Source organism: Centruroides sculpturatus, unplaced genomic scaffold (genome assembly GCF_000671375.1).
Source record: "Centruroides sculpturatus isolate CEXI.00-Female unplaced genomic scaffold, Cexi_2.0 scaffold715, whole genome shotgun sequence".
NCBI lineage: Eukaryota > Metazoa > Arthropoda > Arachnida > Scorpiones > Buthidae > Centruroides > Centruroides sculpturatus.
Window position 1 is genome coordinate 160,541 of NW_019384957.1, and position 18,824 is coordinate 179,364.

General features: G+C 29.3%; 1 protein-coding gene across 1 annotated transcript in view; it reads right to left on the reverse strand.

Moving 5' to 3' along the window:
• The window catches only part of LOC111632390 (diacylglycerol kinase delta-like), a 127,480-nt gene that overhangs the window by 36,962 nt on the left and 71,694 nt on the right, over positions 1-18,824 (reverse strand). The window contains exon 6 of the mRNA XM_023376805.1: positions 835-964. Coding sequence (XP_023232573.1) covers positions 835-964 — 130 coding nt within the window. The remainder of the gene's footprint in view (positions 1-834; positions 965-18,824) is intronic.

Genomic DNA, 18,824 nt, shown 5'->3' on the forward strand with positions numbered 1-18,824 from the left:
ATAATAATTAAAATTTAAACATTAGAAAAATGAAAAAATATTTAAAAGATCAAAAACTGTATGAAAGACAATCATTAAAAGTGAAAATTATGATGAAGTTGGAATTTGAACTAGACAAATATAACAGATAAGAGAACAGAAATGTAACTTATAACAATAACTTTTTCATCAGATTAAAGTAAAACCATTTACAACAAAATAAATTACAGAAAAACTTAAACTAAACATTAGCATTGAAATAATATACAAAAACTTGAATGAATAAAATTTTCATGATAAAATTGTTAGAAAGAAATCCATTAGAGAAATAATTCATACTGCAAATGAAAAATTATAATTTGCTAAGAGATAAATAATAATGTCTTATTTTATCTTGAAATAGGATAATTTGAGCAATGAATCAAAATTTGGATTAAATGAATTCAAATTGAATCCAAATTTTCCATCTAATTTATTTCATTAAAAACAATGCAAATCCAACATCTATGCCCTTTCTTTTAATAGGATATGCAAAATGTTTATTGCTAGATTGATTATGAAAATCTCTGCATTTTCATTTTTTAACATCATGCACTTTCAGTTTGACTGTAAACATTTTCAATTATTATACTTACAGTCAAAATATCAAATTATTTTAATAAAATTATATATTTTTTATATATTACAGTTTGTTACTCTTTTGTGTATTTTAATTATAATTAATGCAATCTTATTTAACACATTACTATATTACAATTTTAATTTTCAATGTATTTACTAAAATATATTATTGAAATTTGAAATATTTTTGATATATTATTGAAAAAATTTGATTTATTTATTACACATTATTACCTTCACAAGATAATCCATGAGATGTCACTCCTGATAATGCTTCATGGCACACATTGCAATAAGTAGGACGAGCATGAGAAGTAACATACCAGTTATGCTGACCAGAAAGAAAATCATGATGGTCTATACCCTAAAAAATTCAATAAAAATCATTGTGTTTTATAATTCACAAGCAGATGAACCAGGCATTGCTCAGGCAAAAAAATAACTACACCAAAAATTAAGATTAGAAGATTAGAAAAGTATGAAATAATCTAATAGATTATTTTGTACTTCCAACCCTTCTATTATATTAAATTACAGTATTTGATTTATATAACTACAAAGGTTATCTTAGGTAAGGGTTTATCACACCAAGTGACCAATCTAACACATTTTAAAAATTCTTTAAATTGTGTACAGTAGAGGAATAAAAAATTTTTAAAATCTGTATATTGGTCACTCAGTGTGATAAACTCTTACCTAAGATAACCTTTGTAGTTATAAAAATAAAACACTACAATATAATAAAATTAAAACAAATCAATATAAACAATTTGATTATTTTATATTTGAAAAGTGATCCTTGTTAGAGAGGTTGTGATACCCCGCACGTGATCGAAATTCCTAGCCTTAAAGTTCGAAAGACTTCATATGACTTGTTTAAATAAAAGAAATCTTGTAAAAGTGCTATAATAATTGCGATAATAGTGTTTATATTTTTGCAGCAGATGGAAAAAATTACATGGGAAGTATGTTCTCGTAAATATCGCATTTATAGAAAAATAGCAGATGAGCCCGGCATTGCTCGGGCAAAAAGTAACGATTTTCACAGAATGCTAGAATTAGGTCCCCCATTTCCAGACTAATTAGAAAATTTTTACATGGGTCTAAAAGTATGTTCGATTTCCTGCAAAAACGCAAAAAACCACATCTGCGCCTGTAAATCTTGCACGCCGCTTTCTCTTAACACTTCCATTGTTACTCAACACTTCCATTTTTAACACTTCCATTCTTAATACTTCCATTGTTAAGGAGTACACTTCTTTCATTCCTCATGGTACCCTACTAAATGTTATAGCCTATTAAAATGCAGTCAAAAACACAAAAAAATCGCATCTAAAAATAGTACAATAGAAGCCGAGTTCTTCAGTATAAGCCTTAACTTCCAGCCCTTATATCTTCAACAGCACGCCCTTTTAAATAAAAACTGGAACCTTCTTCATGGATGGGGGATAGAGGGCTACCACACCATATAACTCCCTTAATCGTACGGGACTCGTTTTTGAGTTTTAGCAGCACACACATTGTACACTTACTTTTATAATATATATTGATTGATGATTGATATTGATGATTATGTCATAACTATTTTATTTTCATGATTAATATATTGTTATTTTTGACACTAATACATATATAAAGTTAAGTTCTTTAATAAACTGTAACATATAAAACAATAATTTAAAATATAAACTATAGTAATGTATAATTTTTTAGATCTTTAATTTTTATATGCATTCTTCAAAAGAAACTTTTTCAAATCTTTTAAAATTTCTTTCTAAATCTTTTTTTAAAAAATATGAAAAGCTAATAATATTTTGTATAACTTTTATTAAACAAAATAATTTAAAACAAAAGAAAAGTGAACAAATTTTGAATATATATATTTTAACATACTCTATATATAGTACAGTTAAAATATTACAAATGAATCTAATATATTTTTACTTCTATGCATTTGTAGCTAGAACTATTTTAAGATGATCAATACAAAACCTTTCTCACTTGTTTCTAGCCATTTATACACGAGTACAAACGTTTTCGGCCTTCTTAATAAGCCTTCTTCAGGTACACTGTGATCTGTTAGAGCATCGGTTGGTAGAAGTTTCAACGCTGCCAATGTTTACCTAGGTATCGTCTTACCAGTGACGTCATCGTTGATGATAGGTATAGACGATACCGAGGGCGAAAAATTCTTTCATTTGGTAAAAAAGAAAGGTGTGCAGATAGTTCATGATGGGATACTCGCTACAGTTGGGGAATAAATTGTAAAGTAAGTGTGGTACGTAAAGAAGATGCACTATCACGATAGGAGGTTAATGGGGAGTGACGTCATAGTTGACGCTGTAAATAGCTAACGATACAGTAAGAAGAGGTGTGTGAACAATTGTAGATGGGAAAGGGGCTACGATTGGGAAGCAGAATTGGAAAATAAACGCGACACAAAAAAACACTAACGGTTGCACACGGAGAGGGTGGGTTGGTCTATTTAGTTTGAATCTATAAATCTAATCTATGAATTTTTTGCGCAAGCCTATCAATAAACTTACTGTTGAAACCGTGGGCTGTGGCGAGGTGCTTGATGCGTTGGATTTCTCGTAGCACATCCTTAATGCTAGAGCAATGGGTAAAAGCTCTGCGGATTAGAGCCCTGAAGCGGGCATTTTATAAGTAAAGGGGTCATTTGAGGTTGCGGGGATAAAGAAAGATTGAAGATTAGGCTTATGGAACACATTTGTAGTTATGCAGCCAAGATTCAAGAAGATATTGAGGTCCAAAAAATGGTCCATCTTGTCATCCTGCTGGTCTAACCTAAGCTTAAGTCCAAAAGGGTTGTTATTCACTATCTGCAGTATGGTGTTTAGATCCGCTTGGATTTCCAAATGATAAAAATATCATCTACATAGCACGTATAAAGAATGATTTCTGCATCGAAGGACTGTAACACTTGGCTATCCAATTTTCTCACATTTAATTCGCAGAGGTCTCCAGAGAGGTGGCTACCCATAGGAACTCCCCTTTCCTGTAGATAGACTCGCTGGTTGAAGGTGAAGAATGAGGTGTAACACATAAGATGGGCAAGCTCCAACACCTGCTCGTGGTATTTGGGTTTGGGTAAAAATTTGTCTTTCCACTTTTTCCCAAAACTACAAATATTCAAGTACAAAGTAACTGGTTTTGACTTATTTCTACTTAAGAAGTAGTTAAATAATTAAGCGATTGGGGAATTGGGGTCACAAATAAAACCCTGCTGAAAGAACTGGAATTTTACTTAAACAGAAGCTTAACCTAGTACAGTGTGGACTGATTTCTTCATAATATTAGATGTAATAAAGACAGAAATTTTTCCAGTTCAATGAGAGTGACTGAAAAGTAAATTTTGGAAATTTCTGTGAACACCTGGTCCTAAAACGAATTAGTTAGAAAACAAATGACTATTAAGCAGGCTGTGGAGTCGGAGTCGGAGTCATGGAGTTTTGGTGTTTTGGCCGGAGTCGGAGTCGTCAAAAAATCCGCAGACTCTGACTCCCTTTTTACTTACCAACTTGTTAGGTATATGAAACGGAGTCAGAGTCGGATGGTAAGGAAGAGTCGAAGTCGGTAGATTTTTACGCGACTCCACAGCCCTGCTATTAAGTTTAACATATTTAGATTTTTACAGCTATGGTGAGAAACGTTTAAAATCTACAACAGCCCTGTCGCGTCCTTTGAGATATACTAGTGATGCGACAAAAGATGTACAGTATTTGACATTGACCGGTATCGGCACCCTAGGAATTTGGCAGTTCACGTGTATGCATGCTCTGCAACTGTCTTCAATTCCATCCATTAGCCACTCATAGGGAGCTATTTGACTAAGTACATTGTTTTAAGATTTAAAAAGTAAAGAATATTTTACATACATGCCAAATCACATGATCCTTTTGGTTACAAGGTCTCTGCTTTTAAGACCCTAATAAGAAGGGCTTTCACTCATTGTTCGAGAGCAGAGGATAGAAAAATGGAGCTGGAATCTATTTCAAGTGTAGCTAGGCTGCATGGTTACCCTACACGCCTAATTAATGAGCTAGTAGCACGCCATGAAAAACCTGCGGCACTTCCAGAAAGCCTGTCCTTTGTTCCTATTACTTACAACAGGATCCTTCACAACACCTACAAACAAATAGCCCATTATACAAGTGAAAGGATCGCTTACAGGAGATCGCCGACCATTTTCTCTTATTTAAGAAATGACAAGGACTGATTTGAGTGGAATTGTATCCCAGGAATACATTCTATCCCTATTTATGATCATAGGGTGAATCGTCTGGGCGAATATATTGGTGCTACCGCACACTGCCTTAAAACAAGGATCAAGGAACACAAATACTCAATACAAAAATGCCTTTCCACTACGGCATTGGCTTCTTTCGCCCTAGATGATGATGTCAGGGTGGACTATGTTAATGCACGATTAATACAATGGTGTGAGCACCAGGCCAGCTTGAAATATCTTGAACAGCTAGAAATATTTAAAGCGTTCAAGACGGGAACAGCCATCAATTTCAAGGAAACAGACTCATTGGCAATTGCGTGGAGGGTGTATTTTGACGTATAATAGATATACATCATGTGCGCCTACATATTTTATATAAACATCGGAATTTTTTAAACAGGAAACCACTTACAGGACTAATTTTGTTAAAGGTTCTACATCGGGCATGCACATAACTTCAACATTCAATTTTTTGAACTCTTGGAATTGAACCTGATGATGACTGTTGAAAACGGTAGAAAACGTTTGTTTGGAAGTGAATTATTGCTGGTTTTTTCGGTAATTACGTATTTATTTTATTGAAGCAAACAGCATATTTGTCCTTTTGTTTTCCCAAGGAGGAGCTGTTATGACAAATAGAAAGGGTGAATGTATCTATTTGAGAGATTTACTGATGCAGAAAAATCAACAGAAAATGAGGAGCATCAGGCATCAGAAGAAAGGATAGTCTGGGAGAAGAAACATGCATTAGAGGCTACTAAGACAGATCAAGCCATCAAAATTCAGAATTTTTATTTACAAATAGTAATCTGAAATTACTATAATTGAGGAGTTCTTTGAAAAAAGATACTTTAATTAAATTTAGATATTTTCACAAATTGTCAAAAAACTGTTCTTTTTCCATGAGGTTTGTTATGAAATCAGTGACGTGTACTGTACATGTTAAATTTGCTTGATTAAATTGCTTATATAGCAAGGGGATGGATATTCATGTTCATAAAATCCCTATTTAATATGCATACTCAGAAAGAGCATCATCACTATTTGAAAAGACCTGATTAGCAGGTGCACTGATATGAGGCAGTTTTTTCATAATAATCATGATGTTGCACTGGTATTACTGTATATAGCATGATTCCATTGGAGCTTTATATTTTTCATATTTACTGGAAAGTTTTTGTAGTAGGCATCATTCATGGGACCTGTTCTTCCTTCTTACTGGACCAATCTGAACATAAGTTTTTTGAATTCATTATAGTTGTATTTAAATATGACCATATAAAGGAGATAGTGTTTGGATTACTTTTTGGTATTTCAACCATTTGACTTTCAACCAGTGTGCTTGGCATCCATTGTATGTTTTCTGCATGTTCTTCAAATTCTGGGCACATTTTTTCCAATCAAGGAAATCTATATGTTAAAAGATAATGATTAAATAAGCAGAGTCAACAGCTTAATAGATTTTTCAACGAATCTGGTAAAATGGAAATCTCATTTAATGGGTAAAATAAAGATCTAGTGAATTAGTACATTTTCTAGTGATTTGATAAAGTTGGTGAATGTTCTGTTGGAATCAAATTGTGTATATTTTTTTTGCACAGATGTTTTAATGTACACATTTGAAGGCTAGGTTACAATTTTCTTGAATTACACTGAGTAAGACTGAGAATTACAACTGATAATAGCAGTTTCTGGATATTCAGTTTCTAAATTCTTAACCTAATTTTTAAATTTAGAAATCTTGTTTTAAATTTTGGTATAAATTTATTTAAGAATAAAAACAAATAGTTTCAAACATACCAAAAATTTAGAAATGCATGGCTAAATGATTCTATTTTAAAAGAATTGTTAGTGGGTGTAGATAACACAAATAGAATTGTTTCAAAATGCAGTGACGTGCCGTGACATTTGATGATAGGGAAGCTGTTTTTCTGTAAGAAGCAGACTTCCAGGAGCAATCAGTTAATTGTGCGTGATGGTCTAGGCTCCATTCCTATTCGTTTGTTCGATAAGCCAGTAAAAACCGTAGACTTCTAAATGTATTTTCATATCACAATTACATTCTGAATGGCTAGCCACAAGGGCTACAATTAAAAATAAAATAATAAAAACTTACTTGGTAAAATGTGCGGTGAATGTACGGTACATACCTGGTACAAAATATTCTTCAATTGTATGAATATACTTTTAAAGAAAATTATAATTAAATATAGCTTTGTAAAGAAACATACATAAAAATAACATAAAATATTATTTTTTTTAAAATCTTAAAACAATCCACTTAGTCAAATAGCTCCTCCCTACATGTGGCTAATGGATGGAATCAGAATAGGTTGCACGGCATGCTGACTGCCAAATCTCGTGGGTGCTGATACTGATCAATGTCAAATGCCTCTTTTGTCGCATCACTAGTATACTTCAAAAGACGCAACAGGGTTGTTGCAAATTATTCCACACACTAATTTCATTTGAAAATAGTAGGCAAGCCAACAAAACAATTTTTGCATTTTTATGCATACACAGAGCCATTTTATCGTGAAAATGTCAAACAAACTTTTTATTGAAGTATTTATATTTAACTTAGATATTGGCCTTTCTCTTTTAATGTTTTCTGTTTCATTATATGATCTTGAGCCAAAACTTTTTAAAAATAAATTTTCAATATCGCAATTACATTCCGAATCACTTGCCACGATATAAGTGCTAAAATTAGAAATAAAAAATGTGGTGGATATACATACCTGGTACAAAACATTCTTCAATTGTATGAATATACTTTTAAAGAAAATTATAATTAAATATAGCTTTGTAATGAAACGTACATAAAAATAACATAAAATATTCTTTACTCTTTAAATCTTAACCACTTAGTCAAATAGCTCCCTACGAGAGGAATCAGAGACGGTCCTGCTAGGTGTGAGGTGTGTACATGCACGCGGGCTGCCAAATCCCGAAAGTGCCGATACCGGTCAATTTCAAATGCCTCTTTTGTTTCATCACTAATATACCTCAAAGGACACGACATGGCTGTTGTAAATTTTAAACGTTTCTCACCATAGCTGTAAAAATCTAAATATGTTAAACTTAATAGATTGTCTGTCGTTTGTTTTCTTACTAATTCGTTTTAAGACCAGGTGTTGCCCACGGAAATTTTCAAAATTTACAACTTTTCGGTCACTCTTGTTCAACTGGAAAAATGTCTGTCTTTATTACATCTAATATTTCGAAGAACTCAGTCCCACTGTATTCGGCTAGAGATTGGTTCGGTTAAGCTTTTAAGTAATATTTCGGCTCTTTCACAGGATTTTATTTATGTCCCTAATTCCCTAATCTCTTAGTTATTTAACTACTTCTTAAGTAGAAATAAGTTGAAACCAGTTACTTTGTACTTGAATATTTGTAGTCTTGGGAAAAAAGTGGAAAGACAAATTTTTATGACAACGGATACATTAATCGTAAATTTAAGGAAAATAAATTCTAGAGCTTTTTCTGTATGTGGTGTATCTCTCTCATTCATTAAATTTAGTTGTAAATGATGTTGTCAAAGTAAGTTAATTTTTTAACATTATACAAGAATTGTACACGTTTTTTTCTACATCCCCTTAGAGATGGGACATATGAAATCGTAATATCACTGGTTTAACATTGAAATCCGTGAGTAGTATAAAATCGGAGAGCAGAATAAAAATATCAAATATTTTAATGGATTTTTTTAAACTCCTGTCAACTATACAGAACTATCATAAAAACATACCAGTAAATTCTTATCAGTTGGGCTAAGTTATAAATCTACTCATGATTCACGTAATTGGGCGACAAAGATGGCCAAATACCTAGCAGGCAGGTGGCTAACAGCCCAGATAGAATTGGATGCGGTATACATGTAGCTAGTGATGATATTCGAAAAATTTAACAAAGGGTTCGCTAACAGAATTTTTTTAAACACCTTAAACCCCAAGCCCGAGATAACTCGGGCAAGTTACATAGCGTTACATAAAACTCGGGCGTTTGGACCCACTAAAAATTTTTGGTTTTTTTGGATTTTTGGAATGTTTTTTAAGTCTCCAAATTTTTTCAAAAATTTTTTCCCGTGCGAAAAAATTTATCGCGATTTTAATTTACCTTTAATGACGCGCTATTTACGCTTAATTGCTTTTTAATTGTTTTTTAAATGGAGTTTGATATCAAATTTCATTCATCGTTCTAAAGTTGTAGTGCACAAATTTTCCTTCGGTAAGTTATTTAAAGCTAGTTTCTGATGTCAAAAACGACCTCCGATAGTTTTTAAATTTTTTTAATTAATAGATTTTATTATATATAAGTTTAATTAAGTCGGGGGGNTAAACAGGTTTAATTTTTCAATATTTTTGTCTCAAAAAGTAGCATATTTCATAATTATCCTAATGACTGCAATCATTTTTGGCACTTCCATGTAATGTGGGATTTGTTATCATGCATCCATCATCTTAAAAAAAATATATATTTAAGTTTACATTACTAATCAATTGTTCTGTTTGTCACAACAATCAGTTAAGTAGTGTTGATATGCAATGAACATTATTTTAAGTATATATTTATTCACAGTTGTATATTTAAATCTATGAAAAAAATAAGAGTAAAATAAAAAAAATTAAAATTGAATTTCAAAACAAAAGGAAATAAATTCATTGTCATCTAGCCAAACTTTTTATTACAAATTAACAGAATATCTAGTTTACATTTGTCTCAAGCAATTAGTTTTATGGAATGTTAATTATATATTTATTGAATTCAAAATAAATGCAAATTTCATAATTCAAATCTTTATAAACTATTGCAAGCTATATTTGATAAATTAAGGTTTAAAAATTCATTGAATTAAAAGAGGAAAAAATTTTTTTCCACCATAGTACTTAAAAAAAAAATCTTTATTGAAGCTATTGATAACTACTTTCCAGTATTAGTCTTTCTATAAATATCAGTTATAGAAATTATAATTACTAAATTTACAAAAATATGAGGCTTAAAAAATTATTTTTAATTAACCTTAATAAAGAGAATTTTTAATTAATGTTCTAACAACCTATAATTCAACTATAGCAAAATCTGTAAACACCTGTAGCTGATCATATCAATTAAAACATATCTTGTTAACTTTATATCTTTTTGTATGTACTCTCATTAGTACAGTACATACAAAATATGTATTAGTGATGGTATGTTAATTTAATATAAAATTTTATAAATTTTGTAAACTTTGCAGTATCACACTGAAATGAGTGAATTCATGAATAGTTTACAAATTAAAACCAGTAATCATAATTTTTATATTTTGTGGAATACTATTTTCATTTATCATTGACTTGATTTATGCAATTTGATGTCTCTCTGGGAAGTCTTGAGATTTAACAGAATTAGTTCTCAAAACTTAAGATAACAGAAATAAAGAAAAATAGCATTAGCAATTAAATATAAGTGAAATTTGTCAGATTAAATTGTACTACTTTATTGCTATTATTAATAATTAAACCCTAAGTAATTTGGTACTAGAGGAAGGTGTTAGGTACCATCTCTTAATAAATTTAATAATTAAATTAAATTCTTTAAATAATTGCTGGATTATATTCTTTTCTTCCAGAATATCCTAGAATAATTTAGAATTTGGAATATTCTGAAAGAAAAGAATTTAATCTGACAATCATTTGGCTTATTATTAAAATATCGGGCTTTGGGATGTTAGCAATAAAATATAATTATTCATAATAATCTAATGATTATTCAACTTCTGAGACAGCAAAACAGAGTTCTCAAATGTTTATTTTTTCTTCTACATTAACGAAGATTTTTATAAATTGAAAGAAAAATACTATAGAACTTTGAAATATGCCTAAAATACATGAAACTAGTTTTGGCTTTAAAGTACTATGTTCTTGTTTATAAAGTCACTGAAATGGGAAGAATTCATATTTTTGCTATGACGTTTCATATACATTCATAAAGAATGTTTGAAAAATGATTTATTAGTTTCAACATCATAAATATTTTATTCAATAATTTCAGTTATGTTAATTAATGAATTAGTTTTTCTATTATTTAAAGAAAATATGTAGAACACAATTTATCAAAACTTTTTTCCATAATTTCCTTTTCATACATTTGAAAATATTCATGGTAATCAGTTTGTTTTGGGAAATTATTTTATTTGAAGATATAAAGTTCAAGTTTTATCCAATACGAATAGTTGTAATAATCTTTGAAGCAATTTGAGCCATTTATTAGTTTTACAATAAAAAAAAAATATCTTTTTAAAAAAAATTTACTATACTGAAAATTAAATTAAAATGTTACATATTAAAATGATAATAAATTTTAATATACTTAATTGAATGAAAAAATCCAAAATAGTTTCTTTCTAGAAATCAGTTATTTTTGATTGATTGCAAAAATTTTATTTTTGATTAGTTAAATTATTATTTAACTATTAACAAAAATTAGTTAGTATTTAAAAATTTATTTTAAATAACTAATTTTGCATAAAATAGTTAAATTTATAAAATATACAATTAATTTAAAAATAAGTCTTGTTTTCTAATTTCAGTGGTTAGTTTCAAAAAAGAATGATTTAGAAAAAGAAGTTGAGAGTTTAAAAACTGTTATGGAAATGAAACAAACAGAAATACGCAGTTTAAGAAAAGAAAATTTAGAAATGAAAAAAGAAGTAAGTTTAAATTTTATCATAAAATTTATTTTTATAAAACTTTATAAATTTTCTGTAAACATCAGATATTTTGATTTCACACCATTTTCAGATTTAATTTTTTTTAGTATAGTTTCATTTTCATTATTAATTGCTCTTCTGTTTTTGTTTCTCTCTCTCTCTCTCTCTCTCTCCAACAAAAACTAACATTATCTCTGATTTATTAATATAACTAAAAATTTTTTTGGTATAGTAATTTCATACTATTTTCTAAACTGTATTTACTGAAATGTTTTCAAGTTTTGCAAATTAATTTGTCATATACATTAGTAGCCAAAAGTAGAGTTACCCTTGACATATGTTTTAAAAATGCAACCTCTATTTTGTTTACCACCTACTACTACATAATCGATATTGTGACAGTTGAAAAGAGCACAAAAAAGAGTCAAAATACTCAATTGAATCAAACATATTTTATTTTAAATCTGATTTTACAAAAGAAAAAACAAAGTTTTTATATTTTACACTGTGACAAAAGTAGAGCTACCAAAGGAAGTATGCAGATTTGTCCAGTATTTTTAGGACAAAATATTAGTTTTTTGTGACATAACCAGAGCTTCTGATCACTGCATCACATCTATGTTCCATTGAATCAACTAAGTTGTCTGGAGGAATACAATTATCAAATGATATCAAAGAATGGTAGATATGTGTTTGAAGGAAAAATAGACCTTTACTGAAATTGGTAAAATCTTTAATGTGCATAAAACTGTTGTTGCAAAAATGATGAATGTTTTCAAATATATGTGACCATTGTTTCTGCCAAAAAGTCAGGTAGACCATGAAAAACAACATCAGAGTTGGATCGTTTGATCAGGTGTACGAGTGCAGCCAACCCTTGTTTGACTGCTTCATATATTAAATGTGAAGTGGTTAACCCAGATATAAGCTTAAGCACTGTATGAAGATGTTTGACTAGTTTTGGCTTACATGGGAGATGACCAGCAAAGAAACCACTCATCTCTGCAAAAAACATAAAGTTGAGATTAGACTTGTCACGAACATGTCACTTGGACTGAACAAAAATGATACAAGGTGTTATGGAGTGATGAATCTAAATTCACTGTCTTCTCTAGTGATGGTATATGATATTCAGGCGACCACTGAACATGAGTGGACCAGTGGTGTATAATGGTATGGGAATGTTTTTCTGCAAAGGGAAATGGTCCAGTTCATAGAATTAATGGAATAATGGATTAATCCGTTTATCAGGATATGTTGCAGAATTAAATGCTTCCTCATGCACAACATTCAATACCAAGGAAATGGATTTTCCAACAGGACAATGACCCAAAACACAGCAAATTTGGTAAAACAATGGTTTTAACAGAAAAGGGTGAATCTTATGACATGGCCAGACCAATCGCCAGACCTAAACCCAATAGAGAATCTTTGGGATGAAATTGAGAGCCGTATATGCCAGAATACATATTCGAATCTGGATGCATTGTGGTCTACCATTCAAAAAGCATGGTATGAGCTCCCAAATCACTGGTTGACAACTTAGTTGATTCAATGGAACACAGATGTGATGCAGTGATCAGAAGCTCTGGTTATGCCACAAAATACTGGACAAATCTGCATACTTCCTTTGGTAGCTTTACTTTGTCACAGTGTAAAATATAAAAACTTTGTTTTTTCTTTTGTAAATCAGATTTAAAATAAAATCTGTTTGATTCAATTGAGTATTTTTACTCTTTTTTTTGTGCTCTTTTCAACTATCACAATATTAATTATATAGTAGCTGGTAAATAAAATAAAGGTTTCATTTTTAAAACATATGTCAAGGGTAGCTCTACTTTTGGTCACTACTGTATATATATTATTATAATTATTATTAATATTATTATTGTTGTTGTTATTAATAAAATTCACATTTTAATAACTCTTCTGTAACTATTCTAATTTATTTAGAACAATACATTTATGTCAGGTTGTTATTTTAATTTATTTCAGTAAAAGTTTACCTTGGTAGTCCCAATGGCTGTGCTTCTGTTAGATTAGGTAGGTTAGGTTAGATGTGGCTACTGCCCCTGAACCCAGCAAACAGAAGAAAGGAATACCTAAAAAGAAAAAAAAAAGAAATGTCTACTAAAAATGTAGTTAACCTAACCTAACCTAGCGAAAGCATGGCCTTTGGGACTATCAATGTAAACTTTTACCTTTATTTCTGATAACATTTTGCAAGTATTGTAAACTTAAAATGCTTCATAATAAGTAAAAAAAAATTCTTTCTTTATTATTTAATTGTGACATGATAAGTAATTAAAATACAGAAACAACCAATAAATTTTTTAAATTACAATAAGGCAAAACATTAAATTCTTCAAACTAAAAATTTTTTTAAATAATTTATGTAACTTAATTGCTGATTAGTATTTGAAAGAAAAAAATTTAAATTTCTTATTTTTATTTAATTTTATATATTTTTTTTATTAGCTATAAATTATGTTGAATAAAATTGTATTGAATATGTATTTAATTCTATTCATAGTTGGAAGAATTACCTATTGCACGAGATAAAATACAGAAATTACGAGCAAGAAAAGAAGAACTTGAAGCTCTAATAGAAGAACGATCTCGTGCTCAAAGGTTAAAGCTAAATTTTTTTCTATACAATAAAAAATTATATTTAGGAATTTTAATGTTGAAAATTTTTATATATACATATATGAATTTATATTTATTTATTATTTTATATTTATTATCTATCTTATAATATAATCAAGATGGGTTGATAATAATAATAATAATAATAATAAGCACAGAGCCCAAATGGTTAGGAATTGAAAGTTGAAATTTGGTACACAGTTAGGGTATGTCACGAGAATGTACACTAAGAAGGGATTTTTCAAAAGTCCCCCCATGGGGAAAGGGTGAGGATTAAGTTTTATCCTAAAAAACCCAGCTTCTACTGTCCTATTTTAGATGCAATTTTTTATTTTTAACTGCATTTTAGTAGGGTATGCCATGAGAATGCACCCTAATAAGAAATTTTGGAAAATCACCCCATGGGGAGAGGTAGTAGGTTAAGGATTACCTTGAAGAACTTGGCTTCTATTGTACTATTTTAGATGCGGTTTTTTTGCATTTTTGACTATGATTAAGTAGGGTATGCCATGAGAATGCACATTAAGAAGGGTTTTTGGAAATTTCACCCCCCCAGGGAAGAGGAGGATAAAGTTAGTTTTAGCCAGTATAAAGTGTAAGAAATAAAGAAGGAAAGTAAAAAGTGGCACATATAGTATACATTTTGGTAATTAATAAATATTTTAATCATTTCCACTTTTTGGGTAACTCAAAAACAATATATCTAAAATAAACAAATTCGAACGAACATTCAAATTCATTCTAAATTCCAAAAATTTGGAATATTGAATTTGAAATATAATGTTCCACACAAGTCTTTTTAGATTTTAAAATTTAAAATTAATCATTTTTATTCAAAAAAGGTTATCATCAAGTAAGTTAATTCTCCATTATAATGAAAAATTTTCTGATTTTTTTTATTTTTTAGGTTACTAAAATAAAAAATCTTTTTAAATACTAAGAATTTATTCAGATAAAATTCGATAATGATTTTAATCATTTTTTTTTCTATTGGATATCCGATAAATAGAATAGTGAAAATGAAATTTCCATAAATTTGACTTTAATCTTATAATATAATCAAGATGGGTTGATGATGATGATGATGATAATAACAATAACAACAACATTAATCGCAGAGCCCAAACGGTTAGGAGTTGAAAATTGAAATTTAGTAGGTTAGACTACATCATGAGAATGTAGACAAAGAACAGACTTTCCGAAATTTTCCCTGTGGAGGAGAGGGAGAGGGTAAAGGATTACCCTGAATTCAGATTTTACTGTACATGTTTTCAGACCCATCTAAAAATTCTCTAATTAGTCTCAGAAGAGGGTGAACGTAATTCTTGCACCTGGTAAAAATGGGTAAGATCAGTTATAATCTAATAATCTTAATTTTCAATATCATTACTTTTTGCCTGAGCAATGCCAGGCTCATCTGCTAGTATAAACATGCTAAAGCTACAATGGTCTCACTGACTTCTTGACTTCTTATAGAAAAATAAATGGTACAGTTAAAAGTGGAGTCCTTAGTTATTATGTATAATATTATGATCATTTTATAGAATCTATGATATAAAATCAATTTCAAATTGTAAAAAGCATACTATAGAATAGCAGTCATTTTGACCGATGTCAGCAGTTCTAGATATTGTTACAGAAAGTCTCACAGTTCTTATGTTAAGCAGTGTCACTAAGTAGAAAATTGGCAATTTTGATAGCTGTATCTTGAATAATTATAACACGAGTTAATCTGAAGCAACAATAATTTGTCTGTTATCTGAATATGCGATGGGATTAAGTAATTGTTGAGAAAGTCAGTTCACACAATATCAAATACTCTCCAGAGCATAGAATTGGCATTAACCTATCTAGCAAGTGCTCATAGAAAATGCTTATAATGTTGAAATGATATATTTTGATGTTGATGTGCTGATTCGTAACTACAATAATAGTTCTGGTCTATGCAATCACAAATCATGAAATTATTTGCTAGATGTATTTTGTATGCTTTGTTAGTACAGTAGAGCATCGATTATCCAATCCCCGATTAATTAACCGTCACATCGGTTAACCGACTGTTCTAGTCGGCAAATTTCAAATGTCCGCTAGTGATGTGGCATTACAATATTAGGCTATGTCTTGGCTACTTTAATATTATTTTTGTTAAATTTTTGCATGTTTTAGCTGGCAATACTGGCTCGACTATTGAAGGAAGGCCAGTATTTAAACGAGACTTAATTTTCTAATTATGAGTGGTGGTTTGTTTTGTTAGCAATACAATAATTTAAAAATAATTTTTAACGATACAATAGCGACGATTATTATTTTTTAAAGAATTTGTTAGGCTTTAAAGAAATTAGATTAACATCGATGAAAATTCACTGTGAAGTTGGTTAATAGCGATATACTAATATACTATACTAATAATGTATTTTTTCAATATTTTCGGTTATCCGATTTTTCAGTTATCTGACCAATCTGAGTCCCCAATTGAGTTGGATAATCGATGCTCTACTGTATATTTTTTAAAAATCAAAAATGAAACATATTTGACTGATTATTAGATTGTAGTGATTAGTTTTAAGGATGATAGTCTATAGGAATTTTTAAGACAATCTAAAATAAATTTGAGTTTTTTTTGTTTTTTATTTTAAAATAATCCTGAGTTAAAAATTTCATATCTGTTTTTATATGTTTTGCTGATATATTTTTTTTTAATCATCAATTTTTAAGAATGTTTTTAAAAATATAGTCACTATTTTAATAAATATTTTATTTTTACAGTGTTCTTTCAACGGAACATGAGCAATTAAAAGAGCATTTTGAAAAAGAATCTGATATAAACAAGAAACTAGCAATGGAAAAAGAGGAATTGCAATGGAAATTGCAACAATCCATGGAAACTTCAAGCTTTTTAGCTTCCCTATCTGGTTAGTGGTCATTTGGGTATTATCTTTAAAAAGTAATTTTAAAATTATTACAACACATTACTCACAAAAAAACCTTTAACCGGTGCAAAATTTATTTTGCACCGGTTAAAGGTTTTTTTGTGAGTAATGTGTTGTAATAATTTTAAAATTACTTTTTAAAGATAATACCCAAATGACCACTAACCAGATAGGGAAGCTAAAAAGCTTGAAGTTTCCATGGATTGTTGCAATTTCCATTGCAATTCCTCTTTTTCCATTGCTAGTTTCTTGTTTATATCAGATTCTTTTTCAAAATGCTCTTTTAATTGCTCATGTTCCGTTGAAAGAACACTGTAAAAATAAAATATTTATTAAAATAGTGACTATATTTTTAAAAACATTCTTAAAAATTGATGATTAAAAAAAAATATATCAGCAAAACATATAAAAACAGATATGAAATTTTTAACTCAGGATTATTTTAAAATAAAAAACAAAAAAAACTCAAATTTATTTTAGATTGTCTTAAAAATTCCTATAGACTATCATCCTTAAAACTAATCACTACAATCTAATAATCAGTCAAATATGTTTCATTTTTGATTTTTAAAAAATATACAGTAGAGCATCGATTATCCAACTCAATTGGGGACTCAGATTGGTCAGATAACTGAAAAATCGGATAACCGAAAATATTGAAAAAATACATTATTAGTATAGTATATTAGTATATCGCTATTAACCAACTTCACAGTGAATTTTCATCGATGTTATGCATAATTCATTTGGCTTTTGATTAAAACACTAAATATATATAAATATTACAGACAAAAACAAACGTTTATTTTTAGAGGTTAGTTATGTTGTACTAGATAGAGTCAAATCAAACAAATAACTGTTTTCTGATGTTATAATCAGAAATACATCACAAAGAACTCACAATCAATAACATTAAAAATAACTTTTTTTTAGAGAAATTGCAGTCAGACTATTTTTATATTCATAATTTTTCTTAATCTTTGTTTTTTTACATTTATAATGCTAACATTATATGTTAGATTTTAGCATATCTTGTTATACTAAACAAAAATAACAATTTTCTCTATAAGAGCATAAGATGATGTATAAAATGAGTAAAATTGAAATCCTGAATGATGAATTACGATCATAAACTTATAAATAGTAAATGACATCCACTTGCATATTCAGTTAGCAAATTACATATATGCCATATTTATTCAAATAAGCACCGTGGTGCTTATTTGCTTCAGACATATTGACATACAGTGCTTAATCAGGTGCAGCATTTTTCTTTCATAATATTACAAATTGTGGCTTTCATCAGAATTCAATACTTATTTTTTCTACTAAAAACAAAACATTATAATTGATAATCTATATACAGGTAACCCCCGTATAACACGGTAGTTACGTTCCAAAAAATTGCCGTGTTATGCAAATCCGTGTTATACGAAACAAAGAACTAATACGAAAAGGAGGGTTAGGTTCCAAAAATTAAAAAACATGCTAGTATATTTTCATAATTAATATAAATATCTTCATTAAAATTTTTTAAGTGATACATATTAATATAAATTAAACAATGTTTTCTTCGTCATCACTAAAAACACTATTAATTAACCGAGAGCGTTTTCTTTTTGGCAAGTTATCCTTATCCTCTGAGCATTTTTCTGCATTATCTTCAGATCCATGCTTTACCTTTTGCAAAATGTAT